Source organism: Spodoptera frugiperda, chromosome 16, assembly GCF_023101765.2.
Source record: "Spodoptera frugiperda isolate SF20-4 chromosome 16, AGI-APGP_CSIRO_Sfru_2.0, whole genome shotgun sequence".
In the NCBI taxonomy this organism is placed as follows: domain Eukaryota; kingdom Metazoa; phylum Arthropoda; class Insecta; order Lepidoptera; family Noctuidae; genus Spodoptera; species Spodoptera frugiperda.
The window spans coordinates 7,950,236-7,976,076 of record NC_064227.1 but is presented as its reverse complement, the minus strand read 5'-3'; the positions used below and the strand labels follow the sequence as shown (position 1 = coordinate 7,976,076).

The 25,841-nt window shown below is 35.6% G+C and overlaps 3 protein-coding genes across 7 annotated transcripts in view; 1 reads left to right on the top strand and 2 right to left on the bottom strand.

The window, feature by feature from the left end:
- LOC118281899 (guanine nucleotide-binding protein subunit beta-1) overlaps positions 1-23,977 on the bottom strand; it is a 29,927-nt gene extending 5,950 nt beyond the window's left edge. For 2 of the 3 annotated variants that reach the window (XR_004784266.2, XM_050699220.1), the window contains exons 1-6: positions 23,743-23,977; positions 5,234-5,382; positions 4,283-4,428; positions 1,589-1,759; positions 492-614; positions 5-206 (exon numbers count right to left, since the gene is read on the bottom strand). Coding sequence is in view for 1 of the 3 variants with exons in the window: in XM_050699220.1 (XP_050555177.1) it covers positions 5-206; positions 492-614; positions 1,589-1,759; positions 4,283-4,428; positions 5,234-5,299 (708 nt within the window). In the remaining 2 variants the exon portion in view is untranslated. Of the gene's footprint in view, positions 1-4; positions 207-491; positions 615-1,588; positions 1,760-4,282; positions 4,429-5,233; positions 5,383-23,412; positions 23,706-23,742 lie in introns of those variants that run through there. The other variant, XR_007706051.1, reaches the window with a different exon arrangement.
- The window catches only part of LOC118280709 (uncharacterized), a 184,268-nt gene that overhangs the window by 140,118 nt on the left and 18,309 nt on the right, over positions 1-25,841 (bottom strand). The gene's annotated exons all lie outside the window — the stretch shown is intronic.
- The window catches only part of LOC118281897 (ATP-binding cassette sub-family D member), a 94,164-nt gene continuing 93,210 nt past the window's right edge, over positions 24,888-25,841 (top strand). For 2 of the 3 annotated variants that reach the window (XM_050699207.1, XM_050699206.1), the window contains exon 1: positions 24,888-25,150. The gene's annotated coding sequence lies outside the window, so the exon portion shown is untranslated. The remainder of the gene's footprint in view (positions 25,151-25,841) is intronic. The other variant, XM_050699203.1, reaches the window with a different exon arrangement.

Below are 25,841 nucleotides of genomic sequence, written 5' to 3'. Positions count from 1 at the left end.
GTACCGTGACGGCGTTGATATCGCTCTCGTGTCCGGGGAAGGTCTGCTTGCACTGACACTCGCGGATGTCCCAGAGCTTGGCGGACGCGTCGCACGCGCCGGACACGAAGGTGCGCTGGTCGGGCGCCAGCGACAGAGACATCACGTCGCCCGTGTGGCCTGTGAACTGGCCACACTGCTGGCCCGTCTCTATGTCCCACAGGGCGCTGCAAACACGACACACGGTTAACTTCAGTAACTAAGTACACTGTTATTTTATTATATTTAAGGTTGCACTTACCAATACCCTGCAGAAAGTGAACCTGAGCTGATGATTCATTAAATATTGAGACAAGCATTGTTTTTAATTAACTAATATTAAGACTTGCAGATTGATATTTTAACATAAATCGTAGTGATTTAGTGATTATAACGAAACTGTATAAAATATTTTATAGAAGTTAGACAGACTAAAGGCCTGAAAATGTTGAATGCTTATATAAATATCTTACCAAGTCATATCGCCAGAGCTGGTGAGGATCTGGTTGTCGTCGAGGAACCGGCAGCAAGAGAGATAGCCCGAGTGGCCGGGCAGCTCGCGGGACACGCGCACGTTACCCTCGCGGGTCTTCAAACTGGAATATTATGATACATCGATTAGTTAGGACAGATATAATCATAACTCTAAATATTTACACTTAAATACCAACATTTTATAACATTGATCGAACCATTGCTCAGTTCTTCACAGAGACTGTCTATCAATGAATCACAAATTACAAAATAGTGCTTTAGCAAATCAATACCAAATACATTTGAAAAATATTTGTATGAAATTCAAAACTTATTGTCTTTACTAATATTATAAATGGGAGAGTTTGTGACACTACATGTTTGAGTGAATGTTTTGTTACTCAATCACATCAAAATAGCTCGGAATGAGATTTGGAACTGGGGTAGATTATGGTGTGGAGTAAGTACTTTTTAATGCCATGGAAACGCGGGCAAAGCCGCTGGCAAAAGCTAGTGACAAAATAAAGGTGTGAAAACAACTTCCACAGTTTTGTGCAATATTGTCTGCCAGGATGTGAATCCGCTATCACTAGATCAGCGGCGACGAGGTCGTTGTAGGCCCATTGTTCGAATCTGGGCCATGCACATTATTTTACATTAATACTTCTGGGGTCAAACACTTAATAAATATTTTATTACTTTGTTGTGTTGCCATTTCCTGTTATTGAGTGACAACTGATGTATAGGAATTCGTTTTATGGCAACAACAGTGTGTAGTAGTAACAATTCATAATTATTTTGCTTTGTCATTCAATTTGTCCATCTTAAGATGAATTGTACTCAATATAGTGTTCAAACTTTCTTAGGGTTAAGGACCCTTCAATATAATATCATCTTTAATTTTTCCTTATCAGAAGGCATCATGTTAGAAATTCCTTTTTTGCGTTTGACCATGCTTCACTATCATGCTCAGTGGTAAACAATGAAAATGTAGTATGTCCTGTGTGTATTAGCAGCCATTGTACAACCTTCTGACTTAGGTGCTGAGATTACAAACTAGCAAGTAAATATTTTCTTTCATTTTGTCCATACTGACCTGTAAATGGAGCAAATGTTGTCTAATCCACCGCAGGCGACGTAAGAGCCGGAGGGTGCGTACGCGCAGGTCATCACCCAGCTGGAGCGCAGCGGTATCGCATGCACCTTGTTGGTCGTGTGGCTATCCCACACTATCAGTTTGCCGTCCTGACTCGCAGATACCAAGTTCCTGATAAACAAAAAAAAAACGTTCAAAATATTAATTTACATACATACAGCCTGAGATAGACTTGTAGGCAGTATGGGCCAAATTTACTTAAGATGGGTTTGTCATTATCTTTGCGTACTACGGGCGAGTTAGATATCATTCTAGTTAAAAAAGATAAGAGAAACCCTCATATTAATTCATTGTCCATGTTCCATTGGGTCTGCCTACCCCCATGGGAGACAGGCCTGAGGTTATGTATGTATGTGTATGTATGTAGAAACCCTCACAAACAAAGACCACGGACAGCAAAAGACTTTGTTCAGTTCATAAACCTTTTTTCATGATGTGTCATCAAGCAAATATTGATGATCTGCATCAGGTAAGTATGTCGTCATCGGTTGTTATGATACAAATTATAACGAAAACAAAACAACGTGATTCAAGATAGCTAATGAACAATTACTAATTAAGTCTTTGACTGCCAATAGAAAACTGTTGAAAGCAAATCCTCCGCTAACGTCAGTCACATTGTGACCACCACGGCGTTCAATGTGTTAATTTGTGCTTAGGGTACAGTCAAAATGTACTGTCAGTCGATTTGATCTTATACGGTCTTAAAATATTGTATTATCTACGCAATTATACTAGAAACATTGGTTTGCGAGTGAAAACCCATTTTCTTTAACAACTTTTGTTCAAGAAGGAACAAAGGAAAATTTAGAAATGAAACAATAACCAGGTAGGAATGCTTAGCTCCATTACACCAATAGAATGATCATAATAATTAAGGAGATTATGGTACCTCACAACAATTAAAGATTAACGATTTCTTCTAAACATCTTCTACATTACAATTGACGTCACTCGTTCAAATGAGATAGTTACACTAATGTGCCAGTGACTCAATTATTGATTCCGAAATCGAAGCAACTTTGAACCTTATTCTGATGTAGGTAAGGTAGGGAAAATGATGAGTTTATTGTGTATTATCGGGAAAAGTGAGTAATACGCGCGTAGTATAATAATTTTATTGTTGCTCGGTTATATTGTACAGCTGTGAGTGTAGGCAACGCTTTTGTATCGTCAATTTAAATGTCGGCCACTACGAAATATCACAAAGAAATACTTATAAGGATAGAGGAAACCCAAATAAAATTTTACTTATTTTTAAATACAAATGATATGATACTTTTAATGTGAATTATTTGTCGAAGTAGTGCTTGGAAATGTGACATACTCGTACTAAATTAATTATTATGTTATTAATCATAAACGTTGCGTCGTGTGCTGTTCTGCGAATGCTCCTCATGAATGTGACCCTATAGCTGGCTTGAAACTAGTCGAGTTCCTAGTCAAACAGTTACATGAGTAAGCCGATAAAATAATAATTAGAGCCGATAATATTATTTCATTAAAATTTTGGAGTTTGCGTCTAATTATCCTCGATCCTTCGTCATTATTATGGGTCTTTGTGTACATAGTGTCATCTGAGTGTACATACTAATTATTATTGCATTTTATAAGTCCGATCATAGAAACAAGGAATTTAGAAATAAAATTCCACAAAATTTCCCACTTTCAATATATATAAATGCAAAATGCACAATCTATAGATATAAATAAGAATCCACGTATATTTATAAGAAATAGATCAATACCGAGACAAAACAAATAATGTGCTTATAAATTTAGCATTTTATTATTGTTGGCCGCGCCGTGCGCGCGTCACAGATGGCCAAATATGAGATTTATTATAGAACTGCTTACATTTCTTAGTAAGAGTTGGTATTTAGAATGAATTTGTAAGTTATCGGACGAATTAAAGGTGAGAGTGTGAATTATAAACTACAATTCCAGGATTTTCAGCTTGTTATTGTACTAAGGTTTATACATATAGGAAGAATATCTAGTCTTTTTTGTAAATGGTAATTTTTTGAGGAATTATAATGATTAAACTTAAACTTGAGCTGGTTATCTTTTTAATCTACAAACGTATATGAGTCACATGACTAAATACCTTTCAACACAACCATATGCAAATACTGGTTTGTTGTGTTGCATATAGTCAATATTTTGTTTTGTTGGCCATTCATCACAGTTAGAGATAAAAAGAAAAACACATAAATTACACTACCATTAACCAATGCCAGACTGGAAAAACCAAAACAGTATTGAAATACACCAGTTTCTGGTTTAAGCTGGTTTACCAGAAATTATAGTTAGCAATTATTATATTTCTATAAGAATTTGTTGGGATCAATACAAGACCGCGTTCAGTGCTCTGATTGGTTGGTTCATTGGAGCCGCAGTTAAACTTAAAACAAACTTGTACTAACTCAGATGGTTATGCATTTATACCATTTATTTTTAGTGTAAAGTCTATTGCACAATATCTGATTTAAGTAATGTGTATCAGGTCCTTAGTCTACATTAATTTTGGTGAACATTGTACCTTGGATTTCACCGTTAACTCCTAACTTAAAAATTCAAGTCTTAATTCCTGATGATAAAGTGCATATTTGAGTGTAATCATAGGATTATTACCTGGAGTCACTGCCCCAGTGCATCGCATAGATCTTGGCGAGATGTCCGCGCAGTGTGCGTCGCGTGCGCATCTGTATGCGCCCAATGGGCTCGAGGTTCGCCGTCGCCTGCGCCAGCGACGTATCGCAGGCCGCCTTCCTTGCATCCTGAAGATTTAGGTAGATATTAATGGTACTGTTGTGTATGTTAAAATTATACCTGTTTTTAGTGACATGAAGGTCCATGTTAAACTAAACTAAGTTAAAGATTGCGGTTATAAAATAAAACAATTAAAATGAAATTAATGTATCAAATATAAATACTATCTGTGAGACATGTTACGGTGAATTCAAGGTTTTCTATATTAAAGTAAATGTTACTTCCTATGAATTGTTCAATAAAGTAATTTCAAATATGTATTTCCTACTCCTCTGATGGGTGGCAAACTTAGCAAGTGTTACTTGTAATAAAATCAAAGTTTCTTTTACTTATGTGAATGTATGCCAGACGTAGGTAATCAATCAACAGGTAAACTTCGCTGTTAACATTGGCAACAGGTCAAGCTGCTGACTTCATACCCAATCAAGGAATTCAGCAGGAGTTGTAATAAGATGGTTTTAAGTCAGTAAGAGTCTGATACTTCGTCGCCGCTTATACTTCGTATCCACCCTCACAAAAATGGAGGTATTATAATAACATCGAGTTTTATAAGGTGCAATGGAAGAAGCCTTTTATGGACTAAGCCGGTAAACGAGCAGACGGATCACCTGATGGTAAGCAATCGCCGCCGCCCATGGACACTTGAAACAACAGAGGCGTTACAAGGGCGTTGCCGGTCTATTGGAAGTTAGGAATTTAAGGTTTGTTGGGGAATCGGGGATTGGTAAGATTGGGAAAGAGGGGTAATTGGGCCAGCCTACGTCCAGAAATGGAACTTGACACGCTGAAGTTGGTAAAGAGCAGAATACTCACTCTGATCGCATTCTTTAGCGTCTCCGCCTCTTGACGTAGGTTGTCTAATTCAGTCATGGTGGACATGGCGTGCTGTGGCCTGTCCTCTCAAACGTACCGACCGCTCGACAACCGCGCGCCGCGTCTTATATCACGCAACGCAACGACCTCTGTAACAAAACACATACAATATTATTAATATTATTTCATCATTACTTTGAAGACCAATCAGGTTGGCAAATTGGCTGACCAATCAGGTAACTTTATTTTAGCGGTAATATAACCTTAATTACCTACTAGACTTGTATAAAATTGTTTCGTTTTATAATTTTGAATAACTTAGTTGTTGTGTGCTTATGCTACAGTCTTGATACAGGTGAAGTAAAGCAACAAAACTGTAGTTAATAATTCTAACACATACATGTGGTGTGTAAAATTATACATAGGTACATTATTTGAAACACAAAATTAATCAAATAAAAATGCAACAATGTATTCAGCTGTCAAAGTTTATTTTTAAAGAAATGATCCAAAATTATACAAACAACTAGACACTAACAACACAAGGTACATACAATAGGCTACAATACGTCCAATCCTCAACAATATCTACGTAGATACGTATGCGATAAGAGACAATCCATCTTTCAAGCTCTATTACATTAACATAACTTACACCGAACCGGGCAAAAATGGCTGACCATGAATCATTCGATAACGAATATGAAGCAGACACATACAAGCCAATACATTTGTAACAACGAAAGAAAAAATAAACACTTAACAAATCAAAGGCGCTAAGGACTCACCGCGGCATGTAAACAGAAACCTCACTATTCTCTGCAGACGGGAACTATGATTGATCTAGAAGCTAGGGTCTAACTCCCGGGACCCTGGGGTCAAGGATCTCGGGGCTCGTAAAACATGCAGTTCGTCAAACAATGCACACAGCAACCAGGCCGGTCGCGGTAGGCTCACTACGCAAGCGCGGCTTTGACAGAAGCCGGTCGGTTATACGCATGCGTGGATATGCACGGCGAAGGGAGGCATCTTCCTGCGCGGGTCCTAATTATTGGGAATATTTTCCTAGCAGGCTCACAATCGATCTCCGTACTGAGAACCACCTGCTTATTTCAGCTACAAAATGAATGCGCTTTCAGGTTTTCGCAAGCGGATTATTCGCATATCGTAATATTACATCAAAGGTGCGGGCGTATAGAGCTGTGCGAAAGAGGGGTGTGCGTGTAATTAATACGTATTGATTATGTTTGCCTCGCCATCAGTTTTCGCACAAACACTTATTGTAACACTCGCAATAATGCCAGTTGTACATAACTACATTACTATTTTTCGTCAGAACAGTCTCGTTGAAAGCTTTATTTCGAAAGCGATTTTCTTGAGGAAAACCGTAATATTCCCTTGTCAATATGTTTCCAAACTACGAGTTTTCCTTGGTCAATAGTTTATTACTTAGAATTGTAGTTTCTTGGCACGCGGGAATCGAACAAATGGAGTTACGTGTTCTCAGATAAATCTAACGTTTGTAGAATATTTTAAATAGGAAAATTCTTATTGCGGTTGAATAAAGACTTGTTGAACCTTACATTTGTGCGAAAAGCGGTTTGTAGTATGAACATTATTTTTACTTGGAAGCTATTAAAATACAGACATTGAGTTAGAGAGGTAGGCAGTTTAGTTGTACTGCAATTTACAAAACCTAAAGATGATTAATTAAGAAAATTACTAATATGTCGCAGTTCTTCCTAAAAGATTGAAGTTAAACTATCCTTCTAGAAAAATCGAGACTTATCAAGACACTACCACATCACGTCATCATGGAAGAACGCTAGAACCAACGTAACTACTACAACAGCAAAAAGTAGGACTAAGAAATTAGTGTAATAAGTAAAATGCTCCATTATAATAGGAAGGACTATGTATCTAAACAGTGTTATTATCTCGGCCCATTGTTCAGTTGTGATTGTCCTGCGTTGCGTCAGAATTGCACAACGTACGTTAGACTAGACGAGCAAAGGAGTGGTACAATTATGTGTGTACATACTTTAAGAGTTTCCATAGAAAATTGTATGAGAAAAAGGACATTTTGTGGAGTTGTGTTATATAAAAATGTAGGAGATAGAGTTTGTGATAGCTATTTTCTCCAAGTGTATCAGAAAGCCAGATGTTGCTTAACAATCTAGAACTCACAAAATAGACGTCTGATAAGAAAAATATCTAGACGAATTGCTTTTTTTAAGTTGGTTCAAAATAGGTAGTTCCGAAAAATGTACCCTAAAAGTAGTATCCACCTCAATCAACTTTGCCCCTGTTATAAACAGACGAAAACTGTTGGTTACTTTGTTTTATAACGTAGAGGTTAAAGCAAAACAATTTGTAAACCTCCTCAGGCGAACGGAAGGGTTCCAAGTTGTGTGCCAGTCTTTTACATGACTGAGGACGTGGATCGGTCTAGAAGTTTGCATAACTCTTCTGGCAGGGTTAAATAATTGTTTGGAAATTACATATATCATGTTATGTCTAAAAAGGAGTCTTTGGAGTTCTTAATTATTGGGAAATCTCTAGGATCCTATTGACAGAACAATCTTAGTACTGTCGCAGTTACTAGACTTAAAACTAGATTGGTTTCGTCAACACTGAAGAGCAAAGTTCAGAGACACGAATACCATTTTTAGAAGAAGTAAGCTGCAAAGGATTTTGACCTTTCTTGTGATGAATTAAAACATGTTTTTGAAAAGTGTACTAGGAAACTTTCTTCGTATTTTTACAGTTAATAAATCAAGTAAGAGTTTTGTAACTATTCAGTAAGTGTCTAAAATTAGTTGCGCGTGTTATTGTTATAAGTGTTCCCGTTCACTGTGTTTACGTTACGTGCGGTTTTAGGGTTACCGCACACATTATGTTACACTTCACAACGAATTCATATCATAAAAATAAAAATGCTATGATGTCATCAAGTCTGTAAAAACGTAATCTATTGAAGATCAATTTCAGACGTAACTATCAAGTAGATAGTAAATGTAATTGCTGTGCAATTTCTTTGTTGAAATAAACCAATAAGAAGTCCACAGAAATCGAGACGAGTTCTGAATTAATTTTCGATGCCGACTTCGGAATTTGTATAGATTCATATTGGTAAAGGGTCAGGTACTATTAGGAATCCGCCCAAATTCCTAACCATCACAGCCCTAGCAATTTCATAATAAGATGCGTTCACACTATTACCGCATGCTAAAATTAACCGCGGTAGGTCTGAAAACAGCTTTGCTATGAAAACAATTGGGACAACCGTTTATATGGTAATTGTATGACTAAATGGAGAATACAGTGAAACGATGGCTTATCAGTACCCCACAGTAAATGGCGTTATACATAATTGTGATTGTTTTTGGTTAGCAAGCAGTGAAACGGTTTCCGTAACGTTCTGAAACCGGTATGGAATTATCTTTCAGCTCGTGAGGCTTTTATGGAAAACGTATCTGATCTTATCGCGTTTTGCTGACTTAGGAGCTTGTTAAATATGATTAAAGGTAACCTACTATGTTCTTTATAAGGTACGAACAGGTAATACAAACTGGATTGCCTCTACTAAAATGCTTAAGAGTCGAGACAAATGTTTTATTTTTTTATTCTCAAATGCATTACAAACTCCACCGGGCCTTTTGATAATGTTCTGGACCTCACTTCTCCTTTTTAAGAAATTTTGCTTATTATTAAGCAGTTTAGTGAGTAAGAAACTTTTCTATTATTAGACAATGTCCCTGAATAGACCTGTTCCTATTCCAAGATTATTCTATCGCATGATATGCCACCCTCGAAGCCAGCGGAGTGACAAACAAACCCTGGCAGTTCCGGGCAATCTATTCTAGACCTGACTGCATGCATAATTAAGACCTAACTACATATAGACCACGAGGAAGGGAGGTGTACGATACTGCATGCGCCTTACATTTAAATAATTCCATTCTGAATTGAGTTTGAAAGACTATAAGGTAACTGTTTCCTGAACTAAAGTCATTCAAAATTGTAGTACCATCCCCCTTTGACTTTTCAATTTCAGTCAGTCAAAGCAGCTTTCGTGTGAACGCCAAGTGGCATGCAAGGAACAAACATTAGTTACCTCTTTTGCCTTATACGGCGATAATAATAGTACAACTCATTACAAATTCCGACTAATCAATAGAAAAACAGAGTAGCAACAAAACGTCTCTCACACCGTCAATGTAACTGGTTGAAATAAAACCCGCTCTGGTCGCACATTTCCGCTTCGTTAAGAGCCGCTAATGCGTTGCGGTTACGTGCAGGCATACGCGGTGAATAAGCCGTGACGTCATAAAAATTAACATAGCCGATAGACGCAATTTCAGTTACGGCACGAACTACGCCAAGAGAAAAACAACACGGTAAGGAAAATGAAACGAACAAACAACGCCATCTATCAGCCATAGCAACGTTTGTAAAAAACTAGACCTCCTTTTTGCACTATTATCGTCCTCACCTCAAAATTTATAGCTTCACAAAACAAACATATTTCAAAGCACATCTAATAAAAGATATGACACTAGGTGCAATCCAGTGAACGCCATAAAACATTACGAACGCAAGCATAGTAAACACCAAAGTCAATTTAGCATCCCTGAAATAACTTTGTTCTCAATATCAATTCATCACTCGCGGGACGTAGGTATTTATCTTCCGTCGGAAAATGGAAAGGCAGGAAAAAGACATTAGTAGAAGTCGTAAAGAAAATGCTGGAGTATTAAACACATGGTCTGTTTGTGCGAAACGACACAGGGCAGTTACTTGTATGACGAAACCTGATGGTACTGTTTCTATGCATGTCAATCCCATATTTCCCGAGAGACATATTTCAAAGTTGCTTCGTGAAAACCTAAATACAAACTTTACCGTAATCATCGACATAATTTCCCTAATTAAATGAGTCACGATGTTAACGCTCCAACGTCTATTTCTGATCATTCCTCATAGTTCATACAATGAACAATTATACCCGAAAACATCAACGTTTGCAAACATTTCCTGCCACGCGGTGTTACAAACCAGACCTCGCTTTTCTCATCAATTCGTTACATTAAAATAACTGGAAAGCGATGTAAGTCACTCGCGTTGGAACATAATCAGTGGTAACGTGAAGCTTGCGTTTTGTAGGGTTTTCCAGGATCGATAAGTCCGTCTGCAGGATAGGCCTTTGGGTCTAAGTACTAAGCAGACGTTTCCAGCCGGCTGTTGTTTATGAGACAGCTAGACGATCGATAGACTGGGTGAACGACCTAATGCGCCGGCCCTATTAGCGCGCCTTTTGAAGTCGGCCATATTCTGAATACATCGGTACGTATGTACCTACAATGTATATCTGTAAATTAAAAAGCTGCTTATGTCATTTCTGGGTTTGAAGATTCTATTAATACTGCTATGTTTTCATTACTAATCATTTAGTTTCATTAAACCAGCATTGGAAATTGTATAATAAATTAAATTATCGGTTTAAAAATACCTGTTATCATTTACAAGTATTTCAAAAACGCTTTCCTTTACAAATTGACAGACATATCTTGAAAAGGAACACATGGTGACAAGAGTTTTGTCGCATTCTGTATGGAAGGTTCAAGAAAATTCGTGACACATGTCACATTATCCGTGCCAGCATTGTTAACTTCAGCCGTTGGCTATGTGGGCTCTTGCAAAGTGCTTTAACGCAAGATACATTCAGTAGGCTCGTGTGAACACCGGCTGAAGCTCTGCAGTTTATTGCTATCGTCCCATTTATGAGAACAAATAGATTACACTGAGCATTCGACGTAGCAGCAACAGTTTCGAGATTTGGTAACAACTGTGAAAATATATTTTTATGTAACGCTTTGTGAGTTGAAAGTGTGAAACCATTTGAACGCGTAGGATCATCTGAATGGAAAAGTTTGTTTTAGAATTCGGAGATTTTATTTCTGTTGTTCATTTAAAAATATTATGAGCCAAAAACAGGACATTTTTGCATTTTATTCCGTGACAAATAACGGGACCATTATGGTCAATAACCAGACTGAAAATAAGTACCTATCACAAAAGGTACAGAGACCATTATCTACTATTAGTAACTTGAATCAATTTAAAAGAATTAATTGGAATTTGCAATGTCAATAACACCTATTGTCAACACACCGATATCAAATTAAACCGATTATAGACTGTTATGATAACGATTTTAATCGGTATACAGACAGGGACAGGTGTTAACGTCCTCATAATAATTTGAAAGGCAATTTAACGACCGAAATGGCGTGAAATGTAAGCCAGAGCCCATTAAATGTCTGTCTGGACAAATAACTGATTCGGTTGATTATAACAAGGTGAGAATAATTGTGTGGATAAAATAAACGATCGATGGACTTTTCCGGAAACTGGTAAACAAATAATTTACACAGCAGAGTAAGGAAAAAGACGAGTTAACGCTGTTTAGTCGGAATTACTAAAAATATGTTTTGATTGCTTTCCCATGTGCTACGTGGAAATTCGGCACGTGTGAGGTAAATAAGATTTTCTGAAAGATAGTTTATTGTGATACCAGTAATGATTGGCGAACACGATTGAGCTTAAATCGGGAAGATATCCAATCAAATAGTTTTAATAATAGAACACACACAAGCGATAGCAAGATGATTTGTAAGATCTTTCGAATAAAAATAATACATTTCATGTTTCTGGTATCCGAATCCATATCAGCATTCAAAACCATTTAAACCTTAAAGATACTCATATCACCCGGTTGCAAAAGGAGTATTATTATTAGAGTAATTAGGTAGAAAATGTAGAAAGGGAAATTGTACTAATTCCGTCCTGTTATGATATTTGAAACACGGTTGCATTAATCATATGTTGTGGTACTTATGTTTATGCAGGTCTATGACGAAACCGGGGAAATACAGGTGGAGTGACGTCACAGGTTGAAATAGACTGCCGTGGGCTATTTCAATGTGAACTGATTGAAGTTTAGGAGAGATATTTTAATAGAAGGTAGTCACGAAGGAGCTGCAGTGACTAACCAGCATGGGGTGAAGTTTTAAGTGGTTTAAACTTTTAATATAATTAGTTTATGTTTTTATAATAAAAATACGACCGTTACAGAGGCTAGCTAGAGTATTTTAATCAGAGTTCTAGTATTTTTATTACAACTCAGACGAGGCATTGAAGTTTTCTAGAATTCCAAATATTTCGCACTCAATGTTCGTAGGCTTTTAACGGATTAGTGTCTTGAATGGGCGCAATAAAATGACGTTTTATTCAGATAATTTGCAAATGTTATCACCTACTGTACAGTTTTAAATTGTTTTATCTAATATTTGTTTATTTTAACAGTACATATCATAATCAGTGAACGATTAACTCCCGGTCAGCTAGAATTATATTATTAGATTACGTTAATCCACTGTGAAATCGTAATATGTGATTAGCTGACAAAAATACATAATTCTCGTAACACCAGACGTACAATTTGACAGTTTGCTAATTAATTTAGCGATGTTCAGCGTTTGAGACACCGGTATGATGCGTCTAAAAACAAACATTAATAATAGTAATTTAATTTAGAATTCTGATATTAATGTCTTGTCAAAAAACATCACAGAACTAGTTGAAAAATAAATCGAGTACGATTCATACGTTTCATGATTGTGTAACAGACGTACACACAGACTACGTATAGTAATTGGTACGCGCATCTTTGAGTTACCGGTGAGTGGATGCGAATGGCGTGTTTCTTCGTCAGATGTTATTTGTCAGCTTTCGATTTCTTCCAGAAATAACAGTCGAAGACTTACGAATTCATCTCCTGTATGAGATGAAAAGAGGACGTAATATACTCTCTAGAGAAACCAACATTTGATATAATATGTAATTGACACTGGAATCTCATCTGCGCAATTAGATAAGGAAATAATTATGTAGTTCACTTTTTTGTAAACTGCATTTCAAAACCGCAGTTCGACCATCAACCTGTCAGTTACCCAATACCAATGCATCAATCAGTGCCTTCGACACCTCGTTGCCTCCAACATCCTCTGTTGCGTGGTGAAGTGGTGATCAAGTTTACCAACCCACTGGACCATGATAGAACGCAACGCACAACTGTTTTGAACACTATTAAAGCAATTTACACTCATGTAAGTCGGAACGCAAGTAACGCAATAGAATTAAGTGTTCATGTGCAACCATTTGCTATGACTGCGAGGTTATTGACTTTTTTTAAGGTTCTCCGTCTGCAGCTGGGCTGTGTCTGGAATAAAAAGCATCTAGGTCACGATCTATCTATGTCCTAAACTTTACATAACTAATTTTATGTTTGTATTATATCATGTGCCTTTATTAAACAACCACACGCAGTGCTAGCTTATCTCTCTTGACATTCGGACACTGTTTATATCTACAACCGGTCGGTATCAATACTGTTTCTCATTCAATTTCTGTATGAAAGATGAAAATGCTTTCTGAACACCAAGTAGAATGGCGATCTAAGTTATGGACTGAATAGAATTCACTCGCTGACAATATTGACAACACCATGCTAATTATTTACTTAAAACATTCCAAATAACTTGTCTGTGATCAATGATCATCTACAAGCTATTTAATATAAGCTACAATGGAAAAATTTAAGGCAATAGCTACATCCGGAACGGAACAGTATCGTCTGTGTAATGATTATTTGTTCAAATAGTAAAATGTTCAAAAATCGTGAAGTGAAACTTAACAGAAATGAAGAAGCTACAACTCGGTCACTTCAAGAATTTGTTATAACACAAAGAAACCTAAATGTTAATAGAAGCCGAATGAAAAACGTAAAAACGTCCATGACATAAACTACAACAAAATTAGTAATTAGCAAAAAGAAAGAGACAGAACATAAAAACGTAATAAATTCCCAACTACCCACCATCGTTAATATCCTTTACAAGAGCACAAATTCCGGAACAAAGTGAAAATCTCTTTCAATTAGAAAGACAATAGATAACAGGATTAAGCTGGGTGACCCAGATAGTGGAACAGATTATGCGATGACCCTACAGCTTCCGAGCGATATAGATAGATTGATATGTGCGTGGGACACGGAGATTGATAGCAGACTTTTATCTGCGAATAGAAAAAAATAAGTCTGTAATTGTTTGTTTTCCAATGAATCCGACCAATGCGAAAAAACCAACGTTGATGGTGAACCAAATTGTGAGATTTGCAGTTTGAACGCATCAGAAAACACCATTTTGGTATTGTTTAAGGCTTTAGGAAAGGGTAATACAAATTACTTCGAGGACATTGTTAATTCTATTGCACAAGGTTTTAGCGACATCTACGTCACCGCAACCTTCCCTAGTTATTGGCTATCATAACTCAGTTAGGACCCTAATCAATACGACGAACTTGATCAAACGTTCCGATTTCAAAGATTCAATTAAAGTCATCTAAAGATTATCAGTCATACCAGGGACCCGTGAGAGTTTCAAATGATAAGACGTGTATTATCGATAGATCTCGGTCAAAAGACCAATTACCTATAGAATGACCTTGAATCGAACGATCTTTTGGTCATATAAAGTTCGTTATCAAAAAATATAAATCAGAACTCAAGGGGCCATCTTTATAAGTGAGAATCATATTCTTGTCAGGTACTTACTTGAGCTATCGTGCGCCATTTTGGCCCGTTACATTTAACTGTCACTTAAAACTTCGTGAGCTGTCGCCTGTCATAGAAACATCGCGTGAGTCTCGACATTACATTTCTACTTCCTCCACTCCTGAAATTGGTTCAGACTAACAACTAAACACCTTATATAATATATCTTCTCTAAACGATAAGTGGAAGCCATTTTTAACGTTTTATCGGGACATTATCATTCTTCCTTTTGTTTTGTTAAGTTATCTGGCTTTATTCCAAAAGACTTCTTTCTAGGTAGTAAACAAACTTAGGACCGCATATCCTATTCCGAATGTGTAGAATCTCTTACTCTTATTAAATTTTCTGCAGTGATCGTGTATGTAAACAAGAATGTACGTTTTACTTTAGTATCGACGGTGTAATCGATTCTAAAAATTCCATTATTATGCGAATCGATTTAATTTGGAATTTCCTCTGTCTCGAATGTGGTTTGCAATGGACTAACGATTGCTTGTGATTATGTAGCGTGAAATTACTCTCGACATACATAGCGTGGAGTGTGCATGTAGTGAAATGTATTTTTTTCAATCATCACTAGAACAGTTCCTTGGTGCATGCAACACCTGCAGTTTGTTTATTTATGAAGGAAACAGACTGAAAACGTTTAATTGCCGACAAGATAGAAGCTATCCGCGTAGTGGGGGATGTGAACGTAACAGTTTTAGTGATTACCAGAACAAGCGTGTCAGATAGTTGGATGGATCTCTTAGAGAAACCACAATAATTTTCATGTCGTATGTAAGCATGTAGTACTTTAGTTCAATATTAGTTCACGTGTAGAGAGATAGTATTCGTTATAAAGCAGAACACGTTACGCCGTGGTAACGAAGAAAGGGCAATTCAATTAAAAATGCAATACAATCAGTGATAACTGATAAGTTCAATACCTATTTATAGGTATTTTTAACAATGTAACTAAAAGTCAATACATACTACAATCATTTAACTAATTTAATGATTGTTATAATTTGAGTTTGCCCCAAATGGTGTGGCAATAAATATCAGACTATAAATATAAATGAGTTTTTTGCAGTTCTATATATAAAACAGCTTTATTCTCAAAATTGAGGGATGTTAGTTCAATAGAACTTTTTAAAATCTCAATGTATATTCCCAACATACCTCCGCCACTATATTTCAACTTGAGTTCGTCAAATTACTACCCATTCACACCATTCCACGAAATATTCTTTTGTTAAAGATATGTTTATAAAACCGCGAGCCATTAGTCCGTTGGGCCTGTCGCGTTCAATAGGGCACCGGCATGGCGGCATATCGACCGGATCCCGCCAATTAGTTTAACAGGGGATTTGCCTACATTCAATTTTGGTTCGGTATCTGTTTGAATCAAAATATACGATCCAATGATCCAATTGTAGCTGTTTGATACGGTTTTCTGCATTTTCGGGTTAAATTCGTCAGTCTTCCTAGTGCCTATGTTTGTTGACTAACTTAGAATTTTATTTCTGACAACCAGTTATTTTTTATAATAAATTGGTAAGCTATCATCATAATAAAAATAAGTATAAAGCATGATATCATGATCAGCTATTATTTATTTATTGGTTTTCCTTCATAGTGTGCAATTAATTACGACTAACATTTTAGTTCCAGGTTTCCTGTTTCAAAAGTCCAGTTGCATGCACCATGCGTTTAGCTGGTAAAGCCTAAACTCAATATGTACTTGGCAAGCACGCAGGAAGAAACGCAGTTATAATGGACAACCTTATTGGTTGGATCCGGTCGATGGCAGTGCCCTGTTGAACACGCCAGGTGCGATCTAACGACCCACTAGTTGATCCACTCGGGTTTATCTGAGAGTTATATCGATCCCGAGCTCACTGTATAACTGTCTACGTATTTTGTGGGGCAACGTTGATCGACTGTGACTGAATAATTAGGTTAACAAAGGAATTTGTTTAAAAATTACTAACAGCGATTTGCAATTAGATGTTTATATTGAGAAATGAATAATAGCTGTTTATGAGTTCCTAATGAGAATGTGAATAGCTTTGACGACCTAACATATAGTAAAACTAATTCAGAAGAGCATTAACGTAACAAATCTATGACACATTCTTTGCTCTTATTGTTAACCGATTGGGTATTTCCACTCACAACCACTAGTTGGTGTAAAGGTCAGCTGTCAAGTTGGACATGTATTTTTTAAGTAAATACATGCATTTTTCTCGAATACATCTTCTACTGCTGTTAGATAAATGCACGGACCACTAACAAAGCCTAATTTTAGCCACAGTTTATATTTGCAGTGCTATATTTTCCAGAAGCGCGACTGCAGAAAGCCAGTCTTCCCACCGCTGTCACTAAAGAATTATTTAAGCCTAATTCCACCTGTTCCATAGCGGGAACAATAGGACCATTCATGAACGCCATACAAACCTATACAATGCGTTAATGCACCTGCTTTGAATCATTGTTACGCGACCTAAGAGTATTGTTAAATGTTGCGACAAATATTATTAACAGAGTACCTACAGGAAAAACTTTAAGTACGAGTTAAATTCGACTTTCTTCTAACATATATGTCGGTGTTTCACTTCGATTTCAAAAGACGATTGATCAAATAGTCACCTGATTCGGTACCTTACGATTAGCATACTTTCTGATATTTAGATATAGGTATATGAAAATAAATCCATTAAAGATTCTTAGCCGGAATACCTAGATAGAAACAAGGTTTATAAGTAGTTAGTTCATTATATCTCCCACAAATTCTGTTCCAGTACAAAGCAGTAAGTATGGCGAAAACATTTCACATTACAGGTAGATTTATTAGTCAGCCACGGTTATAGTATGGCGTGCAATATTCGTGTAGGTGCAACATAGTTCGATTCAGCTGAAAACGCGTTGTACCATTACGTAATAGGTAAAGTTCAGTCAACAAATAAACAAGAGCTATACCTACATAATGTGTTACGGTTTACTTTGCAAATTACTGGTTTGTTCAGTAAAGCGTATTTTTCTTGTAGGGGAAAAATATGGAGACGTGTTATGATGAGAAATGTGTTACGTATTTATTTGTGTTCTTTGCACGTTTTTTGTAAACGCGAGACTTGGGCATGGCTTGAATTTGATGTATATTACGGGATTTAATGAAACCGGCATCAGCTATTTAGCCGAAACTATACCTATAAAAAAACTAGAAGGTTCTTTCTTGGGATGTCTGCGTCGTTCGTTATTTAGTCTGTTTAAGAAATTTGATCACTCCTAAATTGTGAAAAGCAGCTTATCACTTTCCGTGATAAACTAAAACATATGATTTTTAAATACCCCAAATATTTACACTTAAGTGGAACACAAAAAAGCAAACAGTATTAGTATTTCGAAATAACAAACGGCTACATCCATTTTATTTATACACTGACTGAGGTATCGCCATATTGGAATTTGAATTACAACAGATTTTGTAGAGAACGTTTGTTTGTCTGTCGGTCAATTTTCTATACCTTTTCACACATTGACGTTACGAAAACAAGGTCGTTGTGTACTTGGTGTCTTGGTTGAAAACTAGCCTTATAACGTCACTGCTTGAAAATTTATTGCAGCCTCGTCGCTTGGGAGATGGTCGTGTGGAGACGATCGATAGCAGGTTGAAAAGTACGACAGAATTTTCTCCAAGGAAATTGTTACTTGTTAGCTTCAGGCTCCACGTTGGAAATATCGAGGGGAAATTGCTTGCAGCGTGGCGAGCATGTACCTACTGGGTGCTTCCTGTGTTGCCGTAGTATTTATACGCGTGTATGTACACCCTTTTAGGGTGAACTTGAAAATACAAATGAGATATTTGAAATGGTTTTAGGGTTCAGAAGTGTTAAAGGGAACATTAATGACAAAATGTGGGAATACTTAAAATAGCTTCTGTATACACCCTTATACGGGATTACAACGTGGTTACATACATTAACTTGTGTAATTTGACAATGATTCACTATAAAACTGTAACTTTTGCCTTCCTCTTAATCTTCTACGTCATTTTCTAGACAGACGTTTTTGACGATGCAGATACAAAGTTTTAAGGAAAATAGAAATAGGTAGGTATGTATGACGAGATAGAGCGTAGTAATATGAAGCCTGTATTTTCCCTAAGATATAGGAAGCAGTACGGAGGTTATTAACCATAGTTATGTTAGTAGGATGTTATTCCCAAACTATAGAATAAAGGTATTTACATAGCCGAATACAAATCTGCGCATTTCTTTATAGGAAAACTTTTCCTCGAATCGGGAACTTCTTGCTTAGTAAACGTACTTCCGATCGTTATACCAACGAGGCATAATGGAATAGGTATGTCCATCCACGGAGGAGATCCAAATTACATGTTATTTCATTGTATGTAATCTTCTCAAAATAATGATGAGGTACTTTGTACTATGTATCAACATTTATACAATGTAACAAGAAACATGGGTGATTAGGAGCTGTAATTATTTATTGTTATGTCATTATAAGAATTTGTCTCTTACCTAAGAAGAAAAAAAAAGAGCATATGGTGACAGGTTTATGTTCAAAAGGAAGAACGTGAGAATACCTGATCAAATCTAAGTCAAAAGATAAAACTTGATATGTCATAAGTTACGTTACGTCGATGTTTGCTAAAAGTATCTACAAGTAGTAGTGTTGCCAATCTAAGAATGGAAGACATCAAAACAATAAAGTTGCATGGTCATGTAAAAAAAACTTGATTCTCAATTTGGATGTCTGGTTTTATTCCATTGAAACCAAGACCTTATCAAATCAAATTAAAACATGTAAACAGACTACGAAAACCAGCTCAGTGTCTTCACAAAATAGAGAAATAAACAGTCATTATGCATGTTATAATAAATCTCACATTATTATACTTATTATTATCTTGTCACACTAGTTTTCTAAAAGGTCACATCACATTCTAATGTCTAGTAGGTAGTATAATGTTCACAAACACAAGTGATGTTAGGAAACATGTACTAGTTAAATATAGCAAGGCTACATTAGTAATTAATAAGTATTTTAAGAGGTTTGAAAATATCTAATTCACTTGTAAAAATAAGTTATCTATCAGATTTATTGACTTGTATAAGGAAGAAAAATAACTATGTAGGGATGGTGAAATACAAATTACTTTTACTACATTCATACTTACTTCCTACCTAATCTTTTGCTTAGGGAAACAACAAGGCATGTATAATGTAATACATTTATGACCAGAATTTGTATGACATGAAAAAGAACACAATACTCTCCTAGTATAGTTGCAAGAGGTCCAATTTTCATATTGTTAACAAAATAAGACTGGGCGAGGGTTTGTTACACAGCTGAAATACATAACAAATTTTACCAATCAGGATGCACCTGGCATAACAATCTATCTTATTGTCACCCATTCTATACTTATTAAAAAAACTTATAACATATGAGTTTTTAATCTTCAAATAGAACTCAGATAAAAAACGCTGACCTCATGTTAGCTTAAAATATAAATAGAAGTGCTATTTCCTAGCCTAGTCACCGAAATAAGTACTATTTACGTAAAAATGTTACTTTAGGAGGAAATAGTAACACTATACCTAATCAAACTATTCGAGTTTTTATTTTAAGGTTTATTGTGTCGCATGTAATTACAAGGTTAGCCACTTTCAGAATTAACAAAGTTAATTAATTGTAATTACCACCACTCCAATGTTAGTAAACCATATATAAGGTACTTGGTTCCATGACATAAATAATATTAACTTTTGAACTAGAAAATGAGATAACAGACTTATCATTTGACTTTTATTCAACCTTATAGGAGGGAAATGTGTCAGGAAATTGATGTAGCACTTGTTTTCCCTACCATTATAATATTTCCTATTGGAATTTCTTAAAATTGATGACTTATGTTATATTTACCTACCTGTACACAAATACCTGTTGAAGCAAATCACTTTATCATGTTTGAAACCTCGGTTGACAGCTAAATTATCATTTGCAATTTGAATTAAATACATTGTGAAGCCACAAAATACAAATACCTATACTAAAACCACAATTAACTAAAGATAACATACAATACACATACAAATTGTATTTTTCTACATACATGAAAACACTAAAAAGTGACACATAGCAACTTACCTGGAAGTTAGAACAATGGACTAAAATAAGCAATAGGAAAATTAAGCAAATAAAATACTGACTAAACTAAAATAACAGTTAAACCGTAATCTAAATACAAAACTACGATTAATAAATACATTTAAAAACTACTGAACCCTTAAATATTGATACCATTGTCATGACATCTATGTTATCTATGATTTCTTCCAAAAAGAATATCTTTAGTCTATGGTTGCCGAGGCCATATTTGTTTACCAAATCACTTGCTTCCTGCCCAGGGACAGTAAAGTAAAACTTTCACTGCACAGTAGTTAATCATGATGATTCAGTTATATGTATACTTTCTATTTACTTGATGACAGAGGCACTAAGTTAAAATATCTAAAAGGATCCTTTCGAAAGGACTTAAAATAAGTCTCCCCCACAAATTAAAGACCCTACATTAATAAAATTGCACTTAATCTTACTTATAAACACCAAAATAATGACCTTGTAATCCAAAGCCCTGTTATGCTGTTATTTTCAATTAAGTAGTTATGTTGTGACAAGAGTTACATGGCTCACATGCTAAGAAACCATCATTCTACTTAGATATGGATCTCAAATTCTTAAAGATTGTCACACATGATAAGATGCAGCATGAATGCACTCATATTTCTGTTTATTGATGCCTACATGTATAGTATTACAACTATGTGTTGTACAACATAATATACCTATCAATGTATAGGATGTCAATGGCCTACAGACCATGTTCACTTGTATCAAGGCAAACTCCCATAAGATCACAAGTTCACACGCACTGTGCAATGTTCATTTTACTTTTATTTTCAAATCAATGGTTTAAGTTATATGATTCATTTGTTTTTATCTATCGTGAACTATGTATCAGTTATGACTGGCAAACCACTTCATGGATAAATACTGACATCAGACCGATCTAGAGCTGTTGATTCTAACCTAAGATCGGAGAATATTTCACTTCATTCCAAAGGCAAACTATTGCCAATTTTCAATCAACACATTAAGTTTGCACACTGCAGAATGATGCTGGTATTACACACTTTTCATTTCAATCATAATTACTACTACATTTCAAGCTCAAAGACTATAAAACAACAATGTTTGTCACTAAAGCATGAGTCTTCGGAAATACAGCATTGAATTGTTTTAAAGGAAAATACATGTAACCAAGACAATCACTGAGGAAGAATGAGTGAAACAATGATTCAGTTCAGGTATTGACATAATAAATATTCATGTTAAAGCAATTCACACAAGCATGATTTGAATAACATGAAACTTTTGTATGAAATCTGCCAAATCTGTATGAAATCATGAATGTTTTTAGGTAAGTAAATTATATTTGCGGTTAATTTGACTTTACCTGCAATTTATTTCCATTTATGGAATGGTTAGAATAACTTCTTGTTTTCAATTTTTAGACAGTTAATCTTTCTTATAAACTATGGATTTGTAAGAAGCAAGCAAATAAGAAGCAGTACTAGTCCAATAAGACAAACATTAACTGATGGGGAGAGTTTGGGAGTGGCCAAAATTAAAGTACTCTGCTACTTGGATTCTTATAAGAAATCAGTTTTTGAAACAAGCAGACCTCTGGGGCAATCATAAACATTGTGAACTTTGATTAGCAGTAATGGAGGAACACATTATTAGTCTTCCATTTTCCTCATCCTCAAAGGCTGATGATAAAAGCAATTAAAAAGTTACCAACAGATTTAATAATTTTATCAACAGTGTGAATAAGAGAATTGTGTTCTGATTACATCTCATTTTCATCACTTCAAAGGTGGACCATCACTGGATATGCACACACATAGATGTAGGGTGTCATGGAATCCTGAACCAAACCACATGAATAGTTTAGATACAGGTTAGCACTCATAGGGTGTGGTACCATTGATTATTCACATCTATGTCCACCCAGTTCATTAACTAAATAGGAACCGATTCGCGACATACTGCAGTCAGGAGTGCCAATACTAGCCTCACTGGGCATGTGGTAGCTGTCGAAAACTGGTAGAAGGCCAGCCCCATCCACCAATGGGCGTTTTATTACAAAAATAGTTGGAATTATAAAAATATTATTCACGTCACGCACGGGACAAGGAAGACTTAATCATAATTTTCATTTAAATTAGTTTCGCCTACTAAACTGTCTTATCTGACGAATATCTGCATCAGAAACCCGTTTTACTGCAAAAATACAGACGGATTCCAATAGTAAAGCTAAAATAGTGGCTTATTGGCGGTAACATGAGGTAAAAGGCGGATTATAGTAAAGAATCGATGTCGTTTCGTCTAGCAACAGGGCTGTGGCTACATGGCCTCTTATACATACCTATAACTATGTACACACCCCCCCACTTTTTCCAATAAATGTTCAATAATCTTCCATCCGGTGGTCTTAATTGAGGTCCTAGCGCTTCACGGAAGGCGTACGTGACACTATCAACCCAATAACACTCCCATATCAGCGCTAATGCGCGATCCACGAAACGTTTTACACCGGCGAAGCTACGCGCATACACCCAAGACGACTAACGACTTCGATATGCGATTTATAACTATTAATCACACGAATTTACGACATTACTAATGCGCACCAACATTACAAGACATAAGCAAGGAAAAACTGCACGATGAGGCAAAAAATATATCAGGATTTTACCCTTCTGTCAGCAATGTCCCTTCGATCGTCGCTCCAGCGGTTTTCGGGCGCGTCCTATACCAACATTAAGACTGGATTCTCACTTTTTGGCACATTTTGTATCTTGCACAGCACCACACTAAATATCGAATTATACACAAGTTTTTAACACGCTAAAATCCAACATTAGCTCTTCATACACCCTCGAATCTCGAGTTCAGTCCTTTTCACGGCCATTTGCAAATTGCGTCAAAGTTCCTAGAACGTGATTGGTGTTCACTGCGCTAGTGTAGTTTGATTCTGTAGCGCCATCTCCTGATTAAAATAGAAACTAAATTATTGGTCGTTCAAAAAAGAACCTTACGCACTGCGCAAAAGAGCGACTGAAATATTAAATAAAGGGACTTATTACCTTTAGTGTAGCATAAAATAGGGTGCGGTACAGTAGAAATGAGAACCCCGTGACGTCAAACTGGGCGTGAGAATAAAGTTGCGGGATTTTTAAATTTTGTGGTTAAATAAATAAAAATAATAAAAGTATTCGTGAAATTAATACAATAAAATTATTTCAAGTAAAAAAATTAACCTTACTTGTATGATGCATTTATTTATTGTATGTGTTCAGAAATATAGAAAAAGTCATCTCATTCTAACCATACTACGATATTTCTTCGATTTATCTGCGTTCCTTTACACGCAGGACTTGTACATTGGCGAATGATTCTTTTTTTAAATATCAATTTTGGTATTTGATATACAATTAAATAGCATCACATGTTGCTGTTTGTAATGTGATCCATTGGATTCAGATAATTTTGGATAATTTCGAAAATAATAGAGCTTGCAGAAAGATAGTAAGCTACTAGGATGATAGTTCAAAACATGTAACATCACTATTGTCATAGTGGTAGTATAGGTAGTGGGTAGTATGGTGGTATAGGTACTCCTACTTGTATAATTTGAATGACAATGTTATTAATAAAAGCAATAACAAATTATTTTATTCACCTATTTGTTTTAAAAATGTGTACACATACCTTTATATTTTTTCATAATGTCAACACACTTCCAAACGTCAATAGTACTGTAAGCTGATTGGCGGAACCTATGTAATCTATTTCCTGATTTGTCAACATTCGCGCTTGCGCAGTTTGCCAATCGCTGGGTTGCTTTTGCCTTTGTATTTTCTTTCTTGTCATTTTACGATTATTAGTGAAGTCTATTGTGTAGTCAGCTGCATTGTTTGTTATTGTAAAATAATAAATAGTACTATAGACGTATTATAACTGTCCGCGAGTGGCGTGTAACGTGTTAACACAATAATATTTGTGTTAAACAAAATATCCACTGAATCCTTGAAATAGGATTTTGTTGAAGTGTGATCATTTAAATTTGGTGCGATTCGCAGTGGTTCGCGACTATTCTATTGGTGAGTAATTGGACGTACTTATGCAACAAGGAACCAATCCACACCATTGTCAAAATCAAGATAAGGACACAGAAAGTTTCAAAAATAACTCTTCTATCGACCCTGTAAAGATCAAAATGATCTGACAACTTTGACAGAACAAAACAATTTTATGACAAAGATACCAACCAACAATTTGGTAATTAACCGCAATTATTCAATAAACTAACAAGATCCATATCCCATAGTCACCCAACAATCCTGAAAAATTTTGTATACAGTAAAATTGAATGTAATTTTGGATTAAGTTTATTTACAATATTGTACCAAATAGTTTATTCTGTGTATACAAAGCTAATATTGATGAAAATAATTAGTATTTTAAATAATATCTAAACGAAGAAAACTTTGATGGTTCTTTATTGAAAAACTATCTGTGTGTGTGTTGGTTCATGGTTAAAATGGTTTTATGTTAAAATAATAAATGAATACATTGAAAAAAATGGGGTTTTTCATTTTTTATTATAAATTTATACCATGATAATAAATTAACAAAGAACCAACCCACACACAGATAGTTTTTCATAGTTTTTCAATAAGGAACCATCGAAGTTTTCTTTGATTATTATTTAAAATACTAATTATTTTTATCAATATTAGCTTTGTATACATAGTATAAACTATTTGGTACAATATTGTATATAAACTTTAT